The sequence below is a fragment of the Pyxicephalus adspersus genome, chromosome 9, assembly GCF_032062135.1.
Source record: "Pyxicephalus adspersus chromosome 9, UCB_Pads_2.0, whole genome shotgun sequence".
In the NCBI taxonomy this organism is placed as follows: Eukaryota; Metazoa; Chordata; class Amphibia; order Anura; family Pyxicephalidae; genus Pyxicephalus; species Pyxicephalus adspersus.
In genome coordinates, this window is record NC_092866.1 from 50,176,126 (window position 1) to 50,195,916 (window position 19,791).

At 37.3% G+C, this 19,791-nt stretch overlaps 1 protein-coding gene across 3 annotated transcripts in view; it reads right to left on the reverse strand.

The window, feature by feature from the left end:
• WT1 (WT1 transcription factor) overlaps positions 1–19,791 on the reverse strand; it is a 41,900-nt gene that overhangs the window by 8,879 nt on the left and 13,230 nt on the right. For 2 of the 3 annotated variants that reach the window (XM_072421876.1, XM_072421875.1), the window contains exons 4-5: positions 4,664–4,741; positions 1,487–1,589 (exon numbers count right to left, since the gene is read on the reverse strand). In XM_072421876.1, coding sequence (XP_072277977.1) covers positions 1,487–1,589; positions 4,664–4,741 — 181 coding nt within the window. The remainder of the gene's footprint in view (positions 1–1,486; positions 1,590–4,663; positions 4,742–19,791) is intronic. The other variant, XM_072421878.1, reaches the window with a different exon arrangement.

The window sequence follows — 19,791 nt, forward strand, 5'->3', positions numbered from 1 at the left end:
AGAACATCTAGCCGGTGAGGATAGTTGGGGATGATGACTTTAGGGCTTTTTTCCAATCAACAATTATTTCCAATATTATTATGTAGTTCAAAAATATCTATCTTCATATTTAACAATGTTTCCATTTTAATCTCCAGCTGTCCATGCATAAACTCTAATTTTTACTGGCTGTTGAAGAAAACATCTCCTATGGCTTTACTGTATCTTTGTTGTTTAGCTCATATCTCCGCGCCCCACACATGGCATCCCCACATGGGAAGCTTCCCATATATTATTGTAATCAATATTCATTGGCCTTAAAAGTACCAGTTGCAGAGGTAATTCCTCAGATTTTGTGTACTTTGTGGGTTACTTGTTTCTCATTATTTTCTGCCCAAAAATACAAATTTAGGAACATTTAAGTCTCAAACTATGATGATAATAATTATATGTAACTGTCACTGCATTGACGATGCTATCAACACAACAGTGGAACTCTGTAAAGCCAAAAACTCAGATAAAAAAATGTATGCAAATATGCTGCACTGTATACAGTTTCTTAAGCCATTAGTTTTTTGGGAATATGTTGGAGTTTCCTAGAGATTTCCTAGAGATTCTACTGATCACAGCATTTCTTGTTTCATACTGGCAACCCTAAGGGCAATTTGAACCCAGGGTGAGCTGAAGCGTTCTGCCAAGGTACCAGCATGTCCTATTCAAGTGAAAAGGAAAAATTGGGTACCATCTTTTGCTTGTGGCTGCGGCTGCAACAGATCGCACCGTGGTCCACAAAAGCAATACGTCACTTTTGGCCATGTAGTTGTCTTATTATAAACTGCAAACATGGTTACCCATTGTGTAGTTTGCCACTCCCGGGCACACAGCAGCAGTTTGCAAACTTCTGCCAACCGTGCAGTTGCACACTGGCTGTGAAAGCGCTGTCTTACGATTAGAAGCAATGTTTCCAGCTGGCCATTGGACTGCCTATTGGATCAATTGTAAGACAAGCAGCCCAATGACCATCTGAAGCTCACACAGGCTAACAACACTGCCGCCTATTATGAAACATTAGCTTAGTAAATGATTTTAATGGCATGATAAACAGAAAAGACATTTTGCAACATTCATGAAAAATGCAAGGCATGATGCCAAACATACTTCAAGATAGATTTTAGGTTTTCATACACTTCCCAGCTTCACACCTATACTTTGTGGTAATGTGTGGCTTTCCAAATCTACTACAAAACACACAATCTTCAACACAAAAATGACAGTGCACAGTACACTAGGCACCAAAAGGAATATGCTGTCATTGAGGGGTGTGCTGCATTCCAAACATGGTACAGATTTTGGATAATTGTTCATCCATTGCAATAGGCTGCTTAAACCCAACATACAAAATATTGCATGTTATCCCACATGAATTTGCTGTTAAATGCAGTTAAAAAGTGTAAAAGAACCCCAAATCTCTTCATATTTTTATTACAATAAGTAGCATTAAGCTTACTTGTATTCCTCTGAACACTCCATGTGTGTGTATCCGGTACTGACCCCCACAGCTGTACAACATGGGTGTGCTGTGACTGTCGTTTTCGTAGGTCGTCCCGTGACTGTAAAAAGAAACACAACAACAATTAACACTTGTAACAGAAACTGGAGGCAGTAAGCAATACATCATTTGTCATATACAGGCAGTTGATGAAGCTTGGCTTTTCATTTCCTGCTGGAAAAGTCTAATTTTTCATTGCGGATCCTCCATAATAATATTTGTTTGTAACAACCACTAAAAAAAGGACAGGCACCATAGGCACAGAATATATTTAGCTAAAAATGAAATCTATTGGTAAATCAGCAGTCACACTATTGAGAGAATAGAAATGCAGAATGATTGGATTATGGCAAGCCTATTTATTTTTAATCAGAGACATATTTTTTAATTGAATTATCATTATCAAACTGTATTTATATAGCGCCAATATATTACTCAGCTCTGTACTTTAAGAAGAGGATTCACCAACATGCTAAAAAAATGTGCATTTGAGCCAATCACTCTTTAGAGGTTTCTCTTTAGAATAGGGAAAAGTTGTATCACTGTGTGCATGATATCATATTGATCCTGGTGTTCAAGAGAGGATAGGTGGATTATGTACTTCCCTGCAGTTTACACCCAGCAATATGGGGCCATTATCTTTTTCTATGTGTGGCAACCTATTCAACCAGGTATGTATACTTACCCAACAATGCTCCCCTCACTGCTAAAACCCCTGCTTAGGACATCAAATATCTTGATGTGGGACACCACCAAGTTGCATTGCCACCAGGACCAAATGCTATCACATCACCCCGGTCTAAACTATAATTCTGGAGCCTAAAGAGCATGTCTCTGTGCGTTTATATGTATTTTCATATTTTAAAATGCCCATTTCTTATTCTTTACAACTTTTTACCATTGGACACGAAACCAGAGTTAGTTTTAGAGTAAAGCAAACTGGACAATTTCCCAGGGCCCCCTCTTTGTCCAGGTGTCAGAAAGGAAGCAGTGGAAGAAAAAAAAATACCGTGCATGTGGGGCCCCTGCATGATATTTTGCCCAGGGCCTCATTTTGTATAAAACCATCTTTGCATGACTCACAAAAATGTTACTTTTAGCTATTTAAATTTACTGCACATAATATATTTTGCAGTATGTTTGCATACAGTCATTTTGAAAAATATTCATGTTGATTTTTTAATCCTTCCAATAAACTTTTACTTTTAAATGGCTGGGGGAGAGATTTAATAGAGAAGATCACAATAACTAGCAAAAACTTCCAAAAAATCTTTAGAGTTGGCCATATAGTTAACAGATATTTCTGATTTACTGGCCATTCATACTAGACATACCAAACTGCACTGTAAGTTTGAGCCAAACAAAGACTGATAAATATTTTGGCTTTACATCTTGAAGATGAGGCTATGTCTAGGCCTGATTTTCCACAGATTCGGCAACTTTGGTCTAAAAAAAGAGAAAGGAACTTTTCATCTTTGCTCGTGTGGTCATAGATCATTTATAAAGATTTTCTTCCTTTATCCTTGAAGAACGTTCAGGTCATTTTTTTTCAAGCCTGTGATGTTTTATAACTGCAAGGCTGAGCTGTACAATGTCTATTGTGTCTTGTATTTTAGCTGTTCCCTAAAGATAAGGTCCCATCTTTAATATTTCACATTTAGAGTTCAGATGTTGGTCAAGGTTGATGGATTTCCGCTCTGCAGATACAATGAATATTCTATAAAAATGTTATAGATTAGATAATTGATGGTGTTTCAGTTGCATAGGTATTATTCGGAACAATAAGTGTTAGGGATGCCATCCTAATATCAGAAAAAGCCTGGAAGGTGTTGGCACATCACCCAATACTCCAAGGGCTCCATGTAGCCCTTTGACATTTGTTGTGTGCCCCTTGGGGTTCTCGTAGACCGTAGTTTTTGTTTTCTTTACCTAGATGCTTACTCATTCTTTAAACTAGTAGTTGAACTGCTAGGTTTGGTTTAGTTTCTTTGCCCCTTTTCTCTAACCTTTATACTGGATTTTGCTTAGAGAAAGACCACATTTTTTAAGGGGACTGTAGGGACCACAAACATCAAAAGATTGACTTGCAAAGAGGCAGTGATTGCAGTGATCTCTAGCATTCTTAATGGGTCAACCGTCTATGACTGTTTCCTAAATCATGACCCCAATCTCCAACTGCTCCTGTTATCAGGGACTGGGGTCCAGAACCATGTCTGAAATCTCTGACAACTTTCTGCACACTAACCAAAAATGTAGTTTGTCCCTCTAAGGGTCCCTATTCAAGGTCCCCCATGTCCTTTCAAAACATTGGCCATCAGTGCTGTATGGGAACAATTGTAAAGGAGACATGATGTTTTCTTTTTTTTGTAATTCTGTGCAGCATTTTTTTTATCCAAACATTCTCATCAGACCATATAACCCAGGGATGGGCAAACGTTTTTACTTCAGGGCCACAATCTGACCTAAAATTTGGCAGATGGGCCAAGCCAATGGGATAGTGGGCAGGGTTATGCCATTATGACGCCACTGAACGTGACCTCATGATGGCATTGCCCCCCCCCCCCCCCCACTTCCCCATCGGCGATGGGAGAGTGGGCTGGTTGTTCTGCCCACTTCCCCGAGCCTGGGATTTGAACAGCGTACATGGTCCGCAGACAGTGGTGGGGGGACACCGGCCAGAGCTGCAGACCATGGCCCGTTATCCGACCCGTTGAACTCTATCTTCTTCAGTGGAGCTGGGCCAGATAAAAAAGCCTAACGGGCCGTATATGGCCCAAGGGCCATAGTTTGCCCATGTCTGGTATAACCCAACCTTTTTAGGTTTATTTCACATCAAAAGAGCAGACTTCCTGAATAAAAAATGATGTATGTCTATATTACAATAAAAAAACTCCACTTTATGTTCCCTTTATTACAATGACTAGGCACACATAGCATTACACCAAAACAACCTCCATTATTTTATTTTTTTAATCTGATTTCTTTGCATTTTATTTGTTGGGGATGATTACACCACACATAGAAAGTGTAATTTATTTTCCTGTATTCATTACACAATAATAATGTATAAGGAAATATATTACCAGAGATCCAATAGTGCAGTATGGACAGGTACACTTATAGGCGAACACTTACCCTTTCAGTGAATTACTTAGATTCATCTGGTTCCATGTCATGCATTCTAGCTGTGAGGTCATCTGGTACAGATTATCACTGTGATAAAAACAGATGCAATAAGTGACCATCAGCCATCAGAACCAACTTATATACTATCTAGAGCAGTGTTTCTCAGCCTTTTAACTTGAGGGAACCATTGAAATAACATTCAGGTCTTAGAGAACCCCTCTATAATTACTATATCTAGCTCACCGTATATTAGTGTGGTGGTCAGTGGGATGAATTCCTCTTACATTGCTGACCATTGGGAAGATTGTCACCCATACAGATAGCCAAAAAGATAATGAGTGTCACTTATACTGACCTTAAAGACACAAATCACTCATGGCTCAATGAAACCCTAGCAACATCTGGAGGAACCCTAAGGTTCCATAGAACCCTGGTTGATAAACCGGAATCTAGGAGTAGGGACTAAACAACAGAGGCAATAGTAACTAGTGAGTGATGTTATCCTTTTCTGGCAGTCACCTCCATACATTTAAATTAAACAGAATATTTTTATTAATTGGTAATTACTCACTTGGAGTATTAATTGATTGCTAAAAAAAAATGGAGTAAACTATGCAACATGAACAGTACTGAGTCTCCATGATCAGCTATGCACCCCGGGCTCATCTCATGTTCCCCAAGACTGGCAGCTGCACACCAAGATATAACTTTATCTTTATTGTTCCCAGCACCATTTCATATGTTTTTGGGTACGTCTTTTTATTTTGTAGATCTAGGTGCAACAACCAGATGAAATAAATGGTGCCAGTCCCAAAATAACTATACACAAAGAAAAAAATTTACCCATATGAGACTTGTTTAGGCACCTAAACAATTCTAAATCAGAATACTTTTATTTACAAAATTTGTCTAAAACTAAATTCTAAAGTTAAAACAAGAAAGTCCCACAAGGAGATTTTCAAAACCATGTGTTTATACGGGTACACACTACTTATGAGAGTCTTTCCAGACAATAGATCACAGATCACTAAAGATTTACTGCAATGGACCTGATTTATTAGAACTCTCCAAGGCTGGAGAGGATACACTTTGATTAGTGAAGCTGGGTGATCCAGCAAACATGGAATTAATTTCTTCAAAGGAATTTGCTATTTGCTAGCAAATGTGTCCTGGACCAGATCCATTGTAGCAAATATCAAATGACTTGGAATAAATCCATTCCAGGTTTGCTGGATCACCCAGCTTCACTGATAAAAGTGTATCCTCTCCAGCCTTGGAGAGCTTTAGTAGTGGGACCGTTACTCAACCCGTTTTGCAGCAAATGGCAAGGTCAGGAGGATAAGGAATACATGTGTGAATGGTTGAAAAGTTACAAGACACGTGGGGCCCAACCCTCATGGCCATGTCAGCAGGTAGGTCTTAAACACAGAACACAGGAAGGTATAATGCATTCTGATAAATGGTCAGAAGAATTGCAATTGCGATTATCAAATAGACCAAAGGATTGGCTGTGCAACTTTGTAGATATATTATTCAGAGAAAACATGATTGTAGTAATGTTCAGCAACCAATTGCTACTCCGATCACTTATTTGCTAGAAATTGTAATAACATGATTCAGATACTGATTAGCAGATCTTTACTGAAGGTACATATCTCTGAAACAAAAACAGCCTAAAAACCTAAGTGGTTCCCACCCTTTGACACTATCCAGAACTAAAACCACTTTGAGCTACAGATACACGCCCAATATAAAGCTCAATTAAAGATTCATTTTAAATTTGCTAAATACAATCTAATAGCCAAACAAAAAGTATTTTTCTTGAAATGTATATCCTATATCTATATATAAATCCTAATTAGGGAACCTTCTTCAGAATGCTGGCAGGGGACAGACTTTCCTACACTTGAAGACTTTGCTTAATTTTAAAGCACTTTTTTTGCCGTTTCAAATGTGTTTAGCTGATTTTGACTGAATGTTTAATTGCGCTTTCTAAATCATTAATATTTATAAAGCGCCGACGTATTACACAGCACAATAAATCGTATAAATAATTGTTTATAAGCCGTAAGATTTTTCACACAATTGGGTTTTAAAGTAATGTAACCCTTGTTGCATACAAGACTAACCATTCTGCATCCAAGATACCATATACAGAAATAATTCTTCCACTATATAGATTTTTAAGAAAATAATAATATAAGAAGAAAATGATTTAATATAAGAAAAAATAATTTAAGAATCTCCATGCTAACTGGTTTTGTTTTTTAGGTTTTTAGCCTTGCCTGATAAAGTGCCTCACTCATTACAGGGTCTGGACTGGCATGAAGCTCACACAATATTCTTCATATCAATTCCAAACCTATCTTCTCTCCTGCAGTTTCCCCGTCATCCCGTGCTGGTCTGTACCACTGCTTTTAGCAATTCCACAAATTCTTCCTGTACCGCCAGTGTAATTAATACCTCCAGGACCATTTTTTTATTAGAAATACCAGCTCAGGAAAATTACAGCAGGAGATTCTTTTAAACTTGTGTTGAGATGACACGTCATTTTTAACTTTAAATGTTTTTTTTTTGCCCTGTTCTGCTGGGTTCTTTTCAACAAGTGGTCTCATTTTTCTACGGATTGTCATTAATCTAAATGTATTGCATATCACTGTGTGCCCCTGGAAAGCTATTACCTTTGTTACTAAACAGGGCGGCCAAAACAGGGCACCGATCTGCCTTTGGTTAATTAAGTTCATTAACCTTTCCAACACCAGAAGGAGGATTGTATGGGGTTTGCAAAGAAAACTTCAATAAATATTTGTCTTAATATATAGAAGTTTTACAAATGCTGTTTTTATAGTCATTATTTAAAATATACAAAGAAGAAGATTCCCACCTATACATATGTTATATATCACATAGCCCACATCCCTTATTGAACCCAGAAAAAAAAGAATATACGGTGAAGAACACCAATTTTTGTAGCAGGATATTTTAGGCCAATATCAACAACATATAATATAAAAATAACAAAATTTTCTTAATATTTACATTAAAAGGCTCATTTCCAATACATAAAACCACATAAAAGCACAAAAAAAACATTATTAATACACACAATCTTTTTATTCATTATTTAAAATACCCTAACCAATTAACAGGCAAATATAACCTGGGGAATTTAAAGTCGTTTTTTTAATGCAAGCAAAAAAAAAATGGACATGTGATTTAGGTTAAGTTCAGATGAGTGGTTTCTGCAAGAGGTAGTGAGCAGTTTTAGTGCAAAAAGTTAAAAACATAGGACTGAATGTGTTAGTTCATTATACTTTATTAGACAAGTGGTGGTGTGGCTGTGCATAGTGTATTCTGGATGCTGCACGTAGTATCCTGGGGCAATTTGCCACCTCTGCTGCCTCCATAGACTTGAATTGGTGCCACTTGGAAATGATTACATTTTTAAGCATTTGCAAGTAATTTTTACAAGCAGTTTTAATACAAAAAAAAGTGGAACTGCTCTGCCAGGATTTTGCCACTCACAGATTACTACTCACTGTAGTTGCCCAGGGGCAGAAAACCTAATACTAAAATACCACTACTCTATACTAAAACTTCATACTCACACCTGTCAGATGATTGTCGCCTGAGACAATGGTGGTGCTCATTTTGAGCAAAAATCCTCAGTCCTCCGAAGACGTTCATCAATTTATCCTGACGGAGGAATCTATCCTTTCCTATAGAAAAGAGCACAGTGGGGTGCTTATCCTTCCTCCTCCATAGAACAGAATCTGTGTACAGCACTTATTCATTCATCTGTCACTAGAAATGATCACATTGTTTCTAGCGACAGTGATTTTTATGTCTATCTGATTTCTGTATATCAGAGCTCAGGTATAAGAGAAAGAGTTGAAGCACAAGGAGCCGATCAGGTCACCTTCCTACAAGAAGCATGCTGATAGAAGGAGAAAACTGAATGATAGAGAGATGACTTCGCCATTCTGCTGCTTCTCCTTCCACACTCTAATCATAGAGTGGGGCCATGGAAGCCAGGGCTCAGAAGGAGTAATATTATTATTCCATAGTATTTATATAGCACCATCATATTACACAGCGCTGTACAAAGTCTATAGTCATGTCACTAGCTGTCCCTCAAAGGGGCTCACAATCTAATGTCCAAACCATAGTCATATGTCTTTACTACAGTCTAAGGTAAATTTTGGGGGGAAGCCAATTAAACTAACTAATGGACATAATTGGAGATCAGGAGACAAACTGAATCCTGCCTGGAGATGGGCATTGCAAGATCTGACCCGATCAGCTCAAATTAGCGTTAACAACTAAAAATATAAAAAAGAAAAAACTATTGATCACTATTTTAATTGTGTAGGTTGCCACTGATCATCTCCATTGTTTGGCTGCCTTTAGCTTTAATACTGAAAAACCACCTTTGACTAAATTATTATTACACAGTATTGGTTGGTAATATATAGCACCAACATATTATGCAGGGCTGTATAAAGTCCATAGACATGTCACTAGCTGTCCCTCAAAGAGGTTCCCAATCTAATATTGCTATCATAGTCATATGTTTTTATTACAGTCCTAGGTCAACTTTTCGGGGAAGCCAATTAAACTAACTGTATGTTTTTGGGATGTAGAAAGTAACACACTCAAACACAGGGAGAATATGCAAACTCCATGCACATAGCATCCTGGCCAAGATTTGAACCTGGGACCCAGTGCTCTAAAGGCTAGAGCGCTCACTCTGAGCCACCATGCTGCCCTAAGTTAAATATTACTTGTCATCATAGGACATTTGGTAGTGGTGCCTTAGCTGCACCATTATTTTACATATGCATGATGGCTCCTTTGATTTCTACAAGGATATATGTAATCTGAAGGACTGTTGAAGGCCTTCATGAGAATGGCTCCCAATAGGAATGAATTGGAGGAGCGGTATGCACATGCAGACTCAAGAAGACATTTTTTTAAGCAAAGCTGCATAGCTCACGAAAGCGGCAAACAGGTCAGGTTGCCAGATTAAATGCAAAATAGAATAAACCATATAGACTGCACTTTTGCATTCACTAAATTACAACCCTGTACAGATTTTCATTCAATTAGTCAGAGAGCCATATACAAGGAGGTGCTGAGAAGTTCCTGGCTTTGCCCCCTTCCAGATGAAATATAAAAGTGAGTGTGGGGGCATATGACAGCCTAATATCTTAATATGTAACTGCGCAAATATCAGGACTTTGCGATTCTTTAAACTGTTTTTTCTTTTAGTGAGAAGCTGTGATGGCAGAGGCACAAGCAAGTTTCACGTTGTTGAAGTTACGGGCCGTCATGAAGTTTTTGTTTCACAGCCATCACAGCTTCTCACTAAAAGAAAAAACAGTTTTAAGAATCGCAAAGACCTGATATTTGCACAGGTACATACTAAGATTTTAGGCTGTCATTTGCCCCTACAATCATTTTTCTATTTTACCTTGAAGGGGGCAAAGTCAGGGACTTCTCAGCACCCCCTCATATAAAGTGCTCATAGCTGATGAAGATACATTCTGATTGGCTGCAGTCGGCTACAGCTCTTTGCATGTCACCATTGCCCTTTTGTTCTGTCTTATTATATTCTCCAGAACCTTCTTGCAGCATATTGATACCAATCAGCATCCTCTAGGGTTAGATATAAAAGCATGAGTTAATGTTTGTCTGGGGTTTCTGCTTATATTAACTTTTCTTAACTTTTTTCTTGGATTTGTAATGAGAAAGTTCATAAGTGGTTTTTCCACTCCCATTTTAACTTGAGCCCCTGTTTATAACGCACAATACACAAAGAGGGCCTGTCACTTTTGAAACATCATCAATCAATATGATAGTTATTAGATTATTCAATATACATTAATTGCTAAAAATGTCTATTTTCAGTGATATCTTTTTCCATATAAACTGTTTTCGTGACCTTCGCCCCAGTATTTGGCTGTCTGTAGCCCAGATTATACTCAAGGCTTTATTTCCAGATACTTGTAACAAAAAAAACAGTAATTGCATCAAAATATTTACCTTTCAATGTGTAAAAGCAAAAGCATAAAATAAACTTGTACTTCTTGTTTGGAATAGGTAACATTTTTTTTATTTTGTGTATAACCTAATATTGTATATTTTTTACAATATATGTAGGAAATATTTATTTTCTTTACAATATACACTGCTTTAATTAGTTATTTTATGCAGTGCATACTGGGCTTTCCAATAAGAAAGCCCAACACTATCTACTTTTTTTTAATTCTTTCTGTTTTCAAGGAGCTCAGTGATCATGCGGGAGGAGAGGAGTGCGTCCCTTTCTCTGAGTCATCTAGCTGTGCGAATGTGCTTTGAATGCTTGATAAATGTAAGCCATATCACAGCAAGAAAAATAAAAAATAGGATCAAAAAGGGTGACGGAGAACTAATTTGAATTGGAAAACTGCTGGCTATTATACCTACTCCATTACTTCCTGTATATAAAACCCCAACTGCCCAGAACTCTTAATTCCTTTGCTTGCTCCACCTCATATCCAATGGACTCTCTGCCAGGAGGAACTATTTAGTTACTTGCTCAGGGTGTATTTTACCTGAAATGCATTTTCATGACAATTTGTTAATTACCTATATACATTAATGCTAAACGTTGAGCACTAAAAATGTATTTAAATATATTATTAAAAGGTCTCAAAGGTATAAATACACTTTCTGTGCACCAAATACCTTTAAAACACAGATATTACCTTGTAAAAGTAGAGATGATATCATATCTGTTCTGCTTGTGCAGAGAGTAAAGCTGTGGGAGGGGCTTGGAAGGTCCACCCACAGCTGACTGCCTGTAGAACACTACAGGGGGCGGAGACAAGACCAGTCACCCTGCACAAAAAGAGAAGTCCGCAGTGACCAGTCTTCTTACAGGGAACCCATCCATAGTGGTGAAGTATAGGTATTGTTTTATGCTGGATTTCTGCACAGACACAAAGGATACAAGTATTCATGTAAGAATACCCATTGTGAGGTGGTGGCACACAGGGATATATATCACCAGCTGTACCGGTACTGGCATTTAAACCACATTGCTAATTACCTATAAGAGTTAAAAGTGTAAGAGAGATGAACTTGGTTACTTATCCCAACCAGCAACTGTTCAGTAAAAAAAATTAGAAATAGAAACCAGTCCTGGGATCAGATTGGCCGGAGTGACACAAGGTAGCACTTAGACAGTTAACGGTTTGGAATGCTCTCAGAGTTGGAAGAGGAAAAAACTCCAGCACTACCGAGGTGACGACAGCTTTACTATACTGCGTGATGCTAAATAGGAGAGCTGGCTTTCTATTGTATGACTGAACAATTATTCTGAATGATCTTGGATGATCGCAGCCTGAAATAAATGAAGTGATTTGTATTGCTCCTCATACTTGGAACTGACTGATAAGCCCAAATGGAACATTTATAAGTTAAATTTGAAAGGGTGAGCATAATATAGACCTGCAGAAATCATTAAATAGGAATCTGTGATAGGTTTATTTTAATGATTGTGCAGATTTATCGTTGTGAGTATATAGGGGCCCAGTATTTGTCAGAACAGCCTAATAACCACAATATAATTTACCTGCAACAAATCAGAATTTATTACTAAAGTGAATACAAACACTAACAAACTTTTGTTATTTGCTTCCTTATCTATATTACCTATTGATCATATATATATATATATATATATATATAAATTTATTACATTTTGTTCATGTCATGAGACGTACATGGGCAGAGTTTTTATGCTTGGTTAGTTATTGGGAAACAATTCACAGCATTTAGAAAACCTAGGAACACAGGGAATTTAGGATCACCAAGGAAAAACCTTTCAGAAGCTATATCAGCAAGATCAGCTGTGTAATATGTTGGCGCTATATAAATCTTGTTTATTTTTATTAATTTTATTATTATTATTATTATTATTATTATTAATAATATTATTCCCATCGACTTTGTGAGATGCGCTCTGCCCCCTGGTTCTAGTAGATTAAAGAGAAGTCAGATTAAATGAATTGATGTGCTTTTTTCTTTGCGTTGTTTGCTTAGTAACATTAGTAGCTCATAGATTGCTTTCACTTGTTGCCAGGAATTGCTGTATTGAGCCAAGTGTTAAAAAAAACACAAAGCTAGTTTATCTTACACACAGATGTGAATTTCAAAAACTATAATAAAAATGTCATCTGGAAAATAATATATTGCATAACACATTCCTATGTCCCATCGAACTCTTTTTTATTTTAGATCAGTTAAAGTATATATATATATATATATATATATATATATATATATATATATATATATATATATATATATATATATATATACTTAGATATGTATACTTTTATACTGTATATAGTATAACAAAATCTAAATATGTAGGGGAAAACTGTAAAATTGTAATAGGTGTTAGCTAACCCCCTAATATTAATATTATAATAAATAATATAATAATAATAATAATAATAAACAGGATTTATATAGCGCCAACATATTAAGCAGTGCTGTACAATAAATAGGGGTTGCAAATAACAGAGAGATACACACAGTGACCCAGGAGGAGAGGTCGCTATACAGAAGAGCTACATTGGGGCTGATGACTAAAAAATTTAGGCTGTTCAATCACCAAGGTGTATTATCATCTTGCAAAGGATAAAATACATAGCTTGGTGAATGTTGTAAAAATTCTCTTAGCATAAGAGAACACTTAATCATATGCAAAGAAATCTAAAAAAGGATTTTCTTCCATGTGACCGTCAGGTTGAAGTTAGCAGAGCATATTCTCCTTTACCCCTTCCAGTAGGATAAGTCACTTTGCTATGGGAACATTCATTTTTTTTTTAGTAAATTAAGTCTAGTGTGTCTTTTTTTGTAGTTGTGCCATTGCTGAATTTTAATTTACATGGTAATCCTGCCAGTGTGGTTCTTCCTAAGCACTTTCTGTTGAAGGGGGACAACCATTATTGCACTTTATTACTTCAAAAGTAGCATTGTAACACTCAGGGTATTGAGAACTATGATGTGATGTGCCAATGTGTATCACACTTTTATATTCAACTTTTTTTTGCAGTAAATGCCTCCAACGTACTTGTCAGCGTTGTATCTCAACTGATGTTTTGGCTGACACCAAATCCAAAGAATTCTCATTAATGGAAATGATCAGTGGAAGATGTGTGCCATAGCCACTCAGATATTCAAGATGCCCAAGTAGAGCTAAAGGGTAGGTATATTAAAAAAACATGGAAATTATATATAAGCATTTGTTTATAAAGCAGTGGTTCTGACAACCGCGAAAAATATTCTGGTGGAAAATCTGCAAGGTCCCTGTGGTCAATTCTCCAAAAGAGAATGTCTAGTCAATTCAAGATTCAATGCTTTATAAATAGACCCTATAGTTTTTTCAAAATTAAAAAATATAAATGTTTGTATCAAAGGGTTTAGTGCTAATATCTCCCTTATTTACCCAAGTATTATGGTGCGAATGAAATGGCCAGTAATAGCAGACATACAGTAGCAGTAAATAGTGATAGTAACTAATAATAGCAGCAGCATAGTGTGACCTATAAAAAAGAAGCATAGATATGTCTACAGACCGATTCTGTATTTCTAGTCATAACATGTTTATAAGGAGCTATCTTTGTGCTTTAGTGCTTCTGCTGACAAATACCTATTGTCAGATAGTGAATTACTTACAGAATGCTCCAATGTTTGCAGGCTTGCTGCATCCAAAAGAGCAGGAAGATGTGAGTTTACTTAGAATCGGAGTATTAAGTACATTTGGTTTATTGCAGAAGAGACATAGCCTGCCCCTACTGCCTGTCAGGCATAACTTTTTTTTTTTATTTCTGCTTTAAAATGTTGGTGCCACCCTACAGTTACCTTAATAACCACTGGCACAGCCTTAAATGAGTAGTAACTAGTTTATCTGATATTTTCTTTCACTGTCCTGGAGTAAGTAGCTAGGCAAAGAAAATACAGACTACTGGCTGCGGAGGTCCAATGTTAGCAGAATAAGTACCAAAGTTCCACAGGTTGGGCACCTAGGTTGTAGCATACCACTACCACATCCTAAAGAATTAAAAATAAACATTGTACATTCAGATCATTATTGTGGAGCAGCAGTGCAATATTTGTGGATCGGTAAGCAGACATGTTCCTTGTTGGTGTCATCTTTTAAAAGGACTAAATGTAAAAAAATATGCATCTCATTGGTTTCTTTAAAGCATTTCTGTTTTTCTCCAGCTGTTCAGAGAAGAGCCCCAGTCTTTCCAGGAAAGGTAAACACTTAAACCCTTACATATGTTCCAGTTCATTGATCCATTCCTGATAAGGACTGATGGTCACATTGGTGATTTGGTTGTAAACCGGCAATCTGCTGACCATAATGACTCCATGTGTGGTAACCTTCCAAAGCTTTTCCTCCCCCCTTCATGTCAACATCTAAAATCCGCAGTCCTACAACTTAAGGCAATATAGAAAATGGAATGCAGGATACAACCTACCACTAGTATTAACACAGTATTTTTTGCATCTGTAGGATAGTTTATTACCTGCTGATCCTGCCAGTAGTTTTATTACATGTGCTCTCCCTATATCAGGAAAGCTGACCAGCAAAAGTGACAATCACAGTTGTAGTGAATCTTTAAAAACTCATAATGGAGGTCTGCTTCAATTTATTGGATTTAAACCTTTTTTCCAAATAAGGATGCAAACTTCTCAATTATTAAGCAGAACCTCCTTACCTACTATATGTATATATATATATATATATATATATATATATATATATATATATATATATATATATATATATATATATTTATAAAGTTGTCTTGGTGTTGTAGCTGTAAATGGCCCCAAAAGTCCATATGGAGCAGTATTTCTCAACCAATTGAGAAAATGCAGAGAGACCCTTGAAATTCTGTCTAGATCTCCGGGTACCCCTTCTAAAATGCATTTTTTGTAGGTTATTGAGAAAAAGCCTCTTACATTAGTGACCAGTGAAAAGAATTCCTTTTACACTTGTGGTTAGAATGCCACCCTTAAAGAAAACTTAAAAGATCCTTAATGTCATGCAGCTGGCCCCTACATATGGATTTGGCATCATCAGTTGGGTCAATTGGCCACAGTTTACAAAACCTCTAGCAACCTCTTTAGGAACCCTGGAGTTTCATGGTTGAGGGTGACTGAGTCATATGCAAATAACTGGTGAACGAGGATAGTTAAAGGTGTTGAATCAGCTAGGAAGAAGAATGAGATTTGGTGTCTTTCGGTGTGTTGAGCATTGGGAGGGCAGCCCATGTGGATGGAGGGTTATACAAAGAACACGTCCTAAAAGAACTGTAAAAGCCAACAATATCGAGGGTTTCTCAAACCAAGAAAGGTCCTAATATAAGGTTTAATTCCCATCAAAACAGAGTGCTATGGTCTACATATGTAGTCCTGAGCTTTTGAAAAAAAAAACCTGATATATTGACTCTCAGTTTGAGTGTGTCTCTCCATTCTTTGTTTCTTTGGTGCATACAACTTTTGCCATTGACCAAGTTAGTAAATGAATCTCAGTTACCATTCCTTGTCCTTCTTGTTTTTCTATGTCACTATAATGTGAAGAATTTCCATTCAGCTCTGAGTAAAAATATTTCAGTATAAAACCAATTAAATTTCACTTCTTCCACTATGTGTATGGAAAGATGAGGCTGGAATAATGATCGGTGGAGTCAAATGAAAGGAAATTTGGATTTAAAGAAAAATAGGAACTTTAAAGGAACTCAGTAGTAGATCATCCTGAGTTTGTTTTGGCCTGCGGAGTAAGGATGATGGGTTCTTGACCCCAGAAGTGGAGAGAGCTTTAATCTTTTCCCAGACTCCCCCACTCTACAGACCCTGGAAGTGTGAGTCATGTTATCGGGATGGCTTTTTGCTTCCAGAGGGACTTCCTAGAGGCTGCGTTTATCAGATGCAAGCCAAGAATAGCCAAATAATTAGTAAAAAGGTAATTCAAATAATTACAAAATAACTGTTAAATAACTAAATAAATAACAAAAAAAACTGTAATATATGTACAGATTGAAAAGGGCTAATAGTGTGGGGGTTGCATATATGCTTGCCCCCTGACCATTAATCCATCTCATCAGAAATTCGGAACCAACCGTATGCTCTTACATACCACCAGTATCTACTTTTATTGTTCCAGCTAAATCCTCATCAACATTATTGTTAATATTATTATTATTATTATTATTATTAATAAACAGGATTTATATAGCACCAACAAATTACTCAGAGCTATACATTAAATAGGCGTTGCAAATGACAGACTAATACAGACACTGATACAGGAGGAAAGGTCCCTGCCGCGAAGAGCTTACAATCTAGTAGCATTACTACTACCATCATTGAACAACCACCATTGGACTTAGTATCTAAGCCCACTATGGACAGACCCTTTTGATCAGCAGAAGCAAAGAAAGTCCACTGCTCTCTTGACTTCCTAATCAGTTCCCTGGTAGACTTATATACAAGGTTGTTTCAGGACCATATGTAGAAACAGTTTCCACTGGCCGCATGGGTACCCTTGGTCTGTTGACCTGGAGCACCATAATAAGACAATTGTATATATAAACTCCACCAATGGTAGCCATGCAATTTGACCACGCCGACCCCTTGATGGACCCAATGGGCATCCCAACGGCCATCTGATTGAATCTGCACGGTAGGCTGAACTGCTAATTGCAAGTTTACTACAGAAGCTCGTAGACACATTTACAAAAACAAATTGCATTCCTGATAAATTTTTTTAAAGTTAGAAATGATGTCAAACATACTAAAATAGGTTTTTGTTCATATATAAGTTAATAAAGTTAAAACTACATTAAATAAAGATTCTTTTTATCTGATTGCTGATTTGAACTTTGATAAATACAGCTTGAAAGAAATCCGTTTACAGCTTTTGTCCAAATTTCTACATAGCCCTGTCCTATTTCACCACTATTTCAAACAGAAAAATACTGGATTTATTTGACATCTTATTTCCTGAACATCTGCGGATGTCAAGGGAGCCATGCTTCTGCAAGAAATGCATCACTGATGATAATATATAGTTTTGTGATGCTACTTTTGGCAACTCAGGACAATGCAGGTCGTTCAGAAGGCATCTCCCAAAAGTTCAGTCACTAATCCTAATTTCTGTGAGTCTTCCAGAGGTTACACTAAGTTTAATGTTACACTAGCCAGCCCTGACCTCAGCTTGCATTAACCCTCTATCCTGACGTCATATAATATAGAAAAGGGAAAGTGGAAGGAGTGACCCCAGGCCAGTTAGGAGCATTGCAGCATTTACTGGTGTCATATCCAGCTCACAGTTTTCTCATTGGCTGTGCGGTGCTTTGTGTACCAGTCTCCAGACAAGTCTTATCAGGGTGATACAGGACTGGATCCAAGTTCACCAAGAGTTGAGAAATGATTTCCTATTCATTGCCGAACATGTTATGAAAAGAAATATGATACTTTAAGTGTGTCTAAAAATTTCGCTGAACTTTTTTCTGGTTGCTGTTAAGAAAAGCTGGAAATCCTAAAACAGATTTTTCAAGGGGTTTCCCATCAAGGGCTGTTAATTCAAAATACCGACAACCACTTTCTGTACTGTTATATATTATTATTTAAAGTGGAAAATATGCATTATATTATTAATTTAGAGTATTTATTTAGTGCCAACATATTACGCACCACTTTACAACAGCGGTCGCCAACCTTTTTGGTCCCGTGGACCACTAAAATTACCAGTTCCTGAGCGTGTATGCTCGGGGAGCCGGTTGTCAATCTAAGAGGAGGAACCTCCCCCATAGTGACGTCATAATGTCATAATGTTGCCCACTCTGCCATCGCAGTTCTGAGCCTGCGATGGGAGAGGGAAATACAGCCAGCCCACTTCCCTAAGCCAGGGATTCGCACAGGGGATGTGGTCCACGGCTCTGGCCGGTGCGTCCTTCTCCTGAACCCACTCGGGAGTGCACGGACCTGAGCCGCGGACTACCAAAATCTTCTTGCGGACCACCAATTGGCAACTGCTGCTTTACAAAGTCCATGGCCATGTCATTAGCAGCCCCTCAAAGGGGCTCACAATCTAATGTCCCTACCTCAATCATATTTTATTGTCTTTATGTATGTTGATCTCCAACACAGTCCAAGGTCAGTTAATGTTTTTGGAATGTGGGAGGAGACTAGAGTACCTGGAGGAAACCTACACAAACACAGGGAGAACCTACAAACTCCATGCAGATAGCATTCTGGAACCTGGGACTTGGCACTGCAAAGGCTGGAGTGCTAACCACTAAGCCACCATGTTTTGTATCTAGTTTTCCATTGAAAATACCCAGCAAATCCTGCCAATGAGTTGAGTCTGCTTTTATTGGCTGACTATGCTGTACAGCCATTCTGCAATTCAGTACAAGGTTGTCACCTTTGTGTGCAAAAGCACTATAGCACATGATTACATCAAATGGGAATGGATAATGGGTAGCCCCTTACTAGTACTTTTATTGATATTTTAATTAATACAAAGCTACAATATTTTGTAATGTGTATTTTATATTGCCTGGAATATATTACTGCAGAGAAAAAACAGGTCTGAAACAAATGCAGCCACCACATCTAAGGACTGGAACTAGCATGCACTGCAGTGCCATAAATTCTGCATACATTTTTAGTCTATTATAGTGCATTAGGCAGCCCGTTCAAATGTATAGGTTGTTTTTTGTTAACATAATGCAGGTTGATGCACGTAAACTTAATGGTCAAATAAAGACATGCTCATATTAATATTATTATTATTACTATTGGTATTATGAATAAATAGTATTGATTTAGAGCAAGTATATACCCAGAACTGTACATTAAATAGGGATGCATAAACGTGTAAATATGCATGGAACACCTTATTTATATAGCATTTTGTAGCAATGACATATTACACAGCACTTTACTAAAGTCTATAGTCATGTCTCTTAGAGAATCCCACAATCTAATGTTCCTACCATAGTTATACGTTCTTATTGCAGTCTAAGGCCAATTTAGGGAAAACCCAAATAACCTACTAGTCT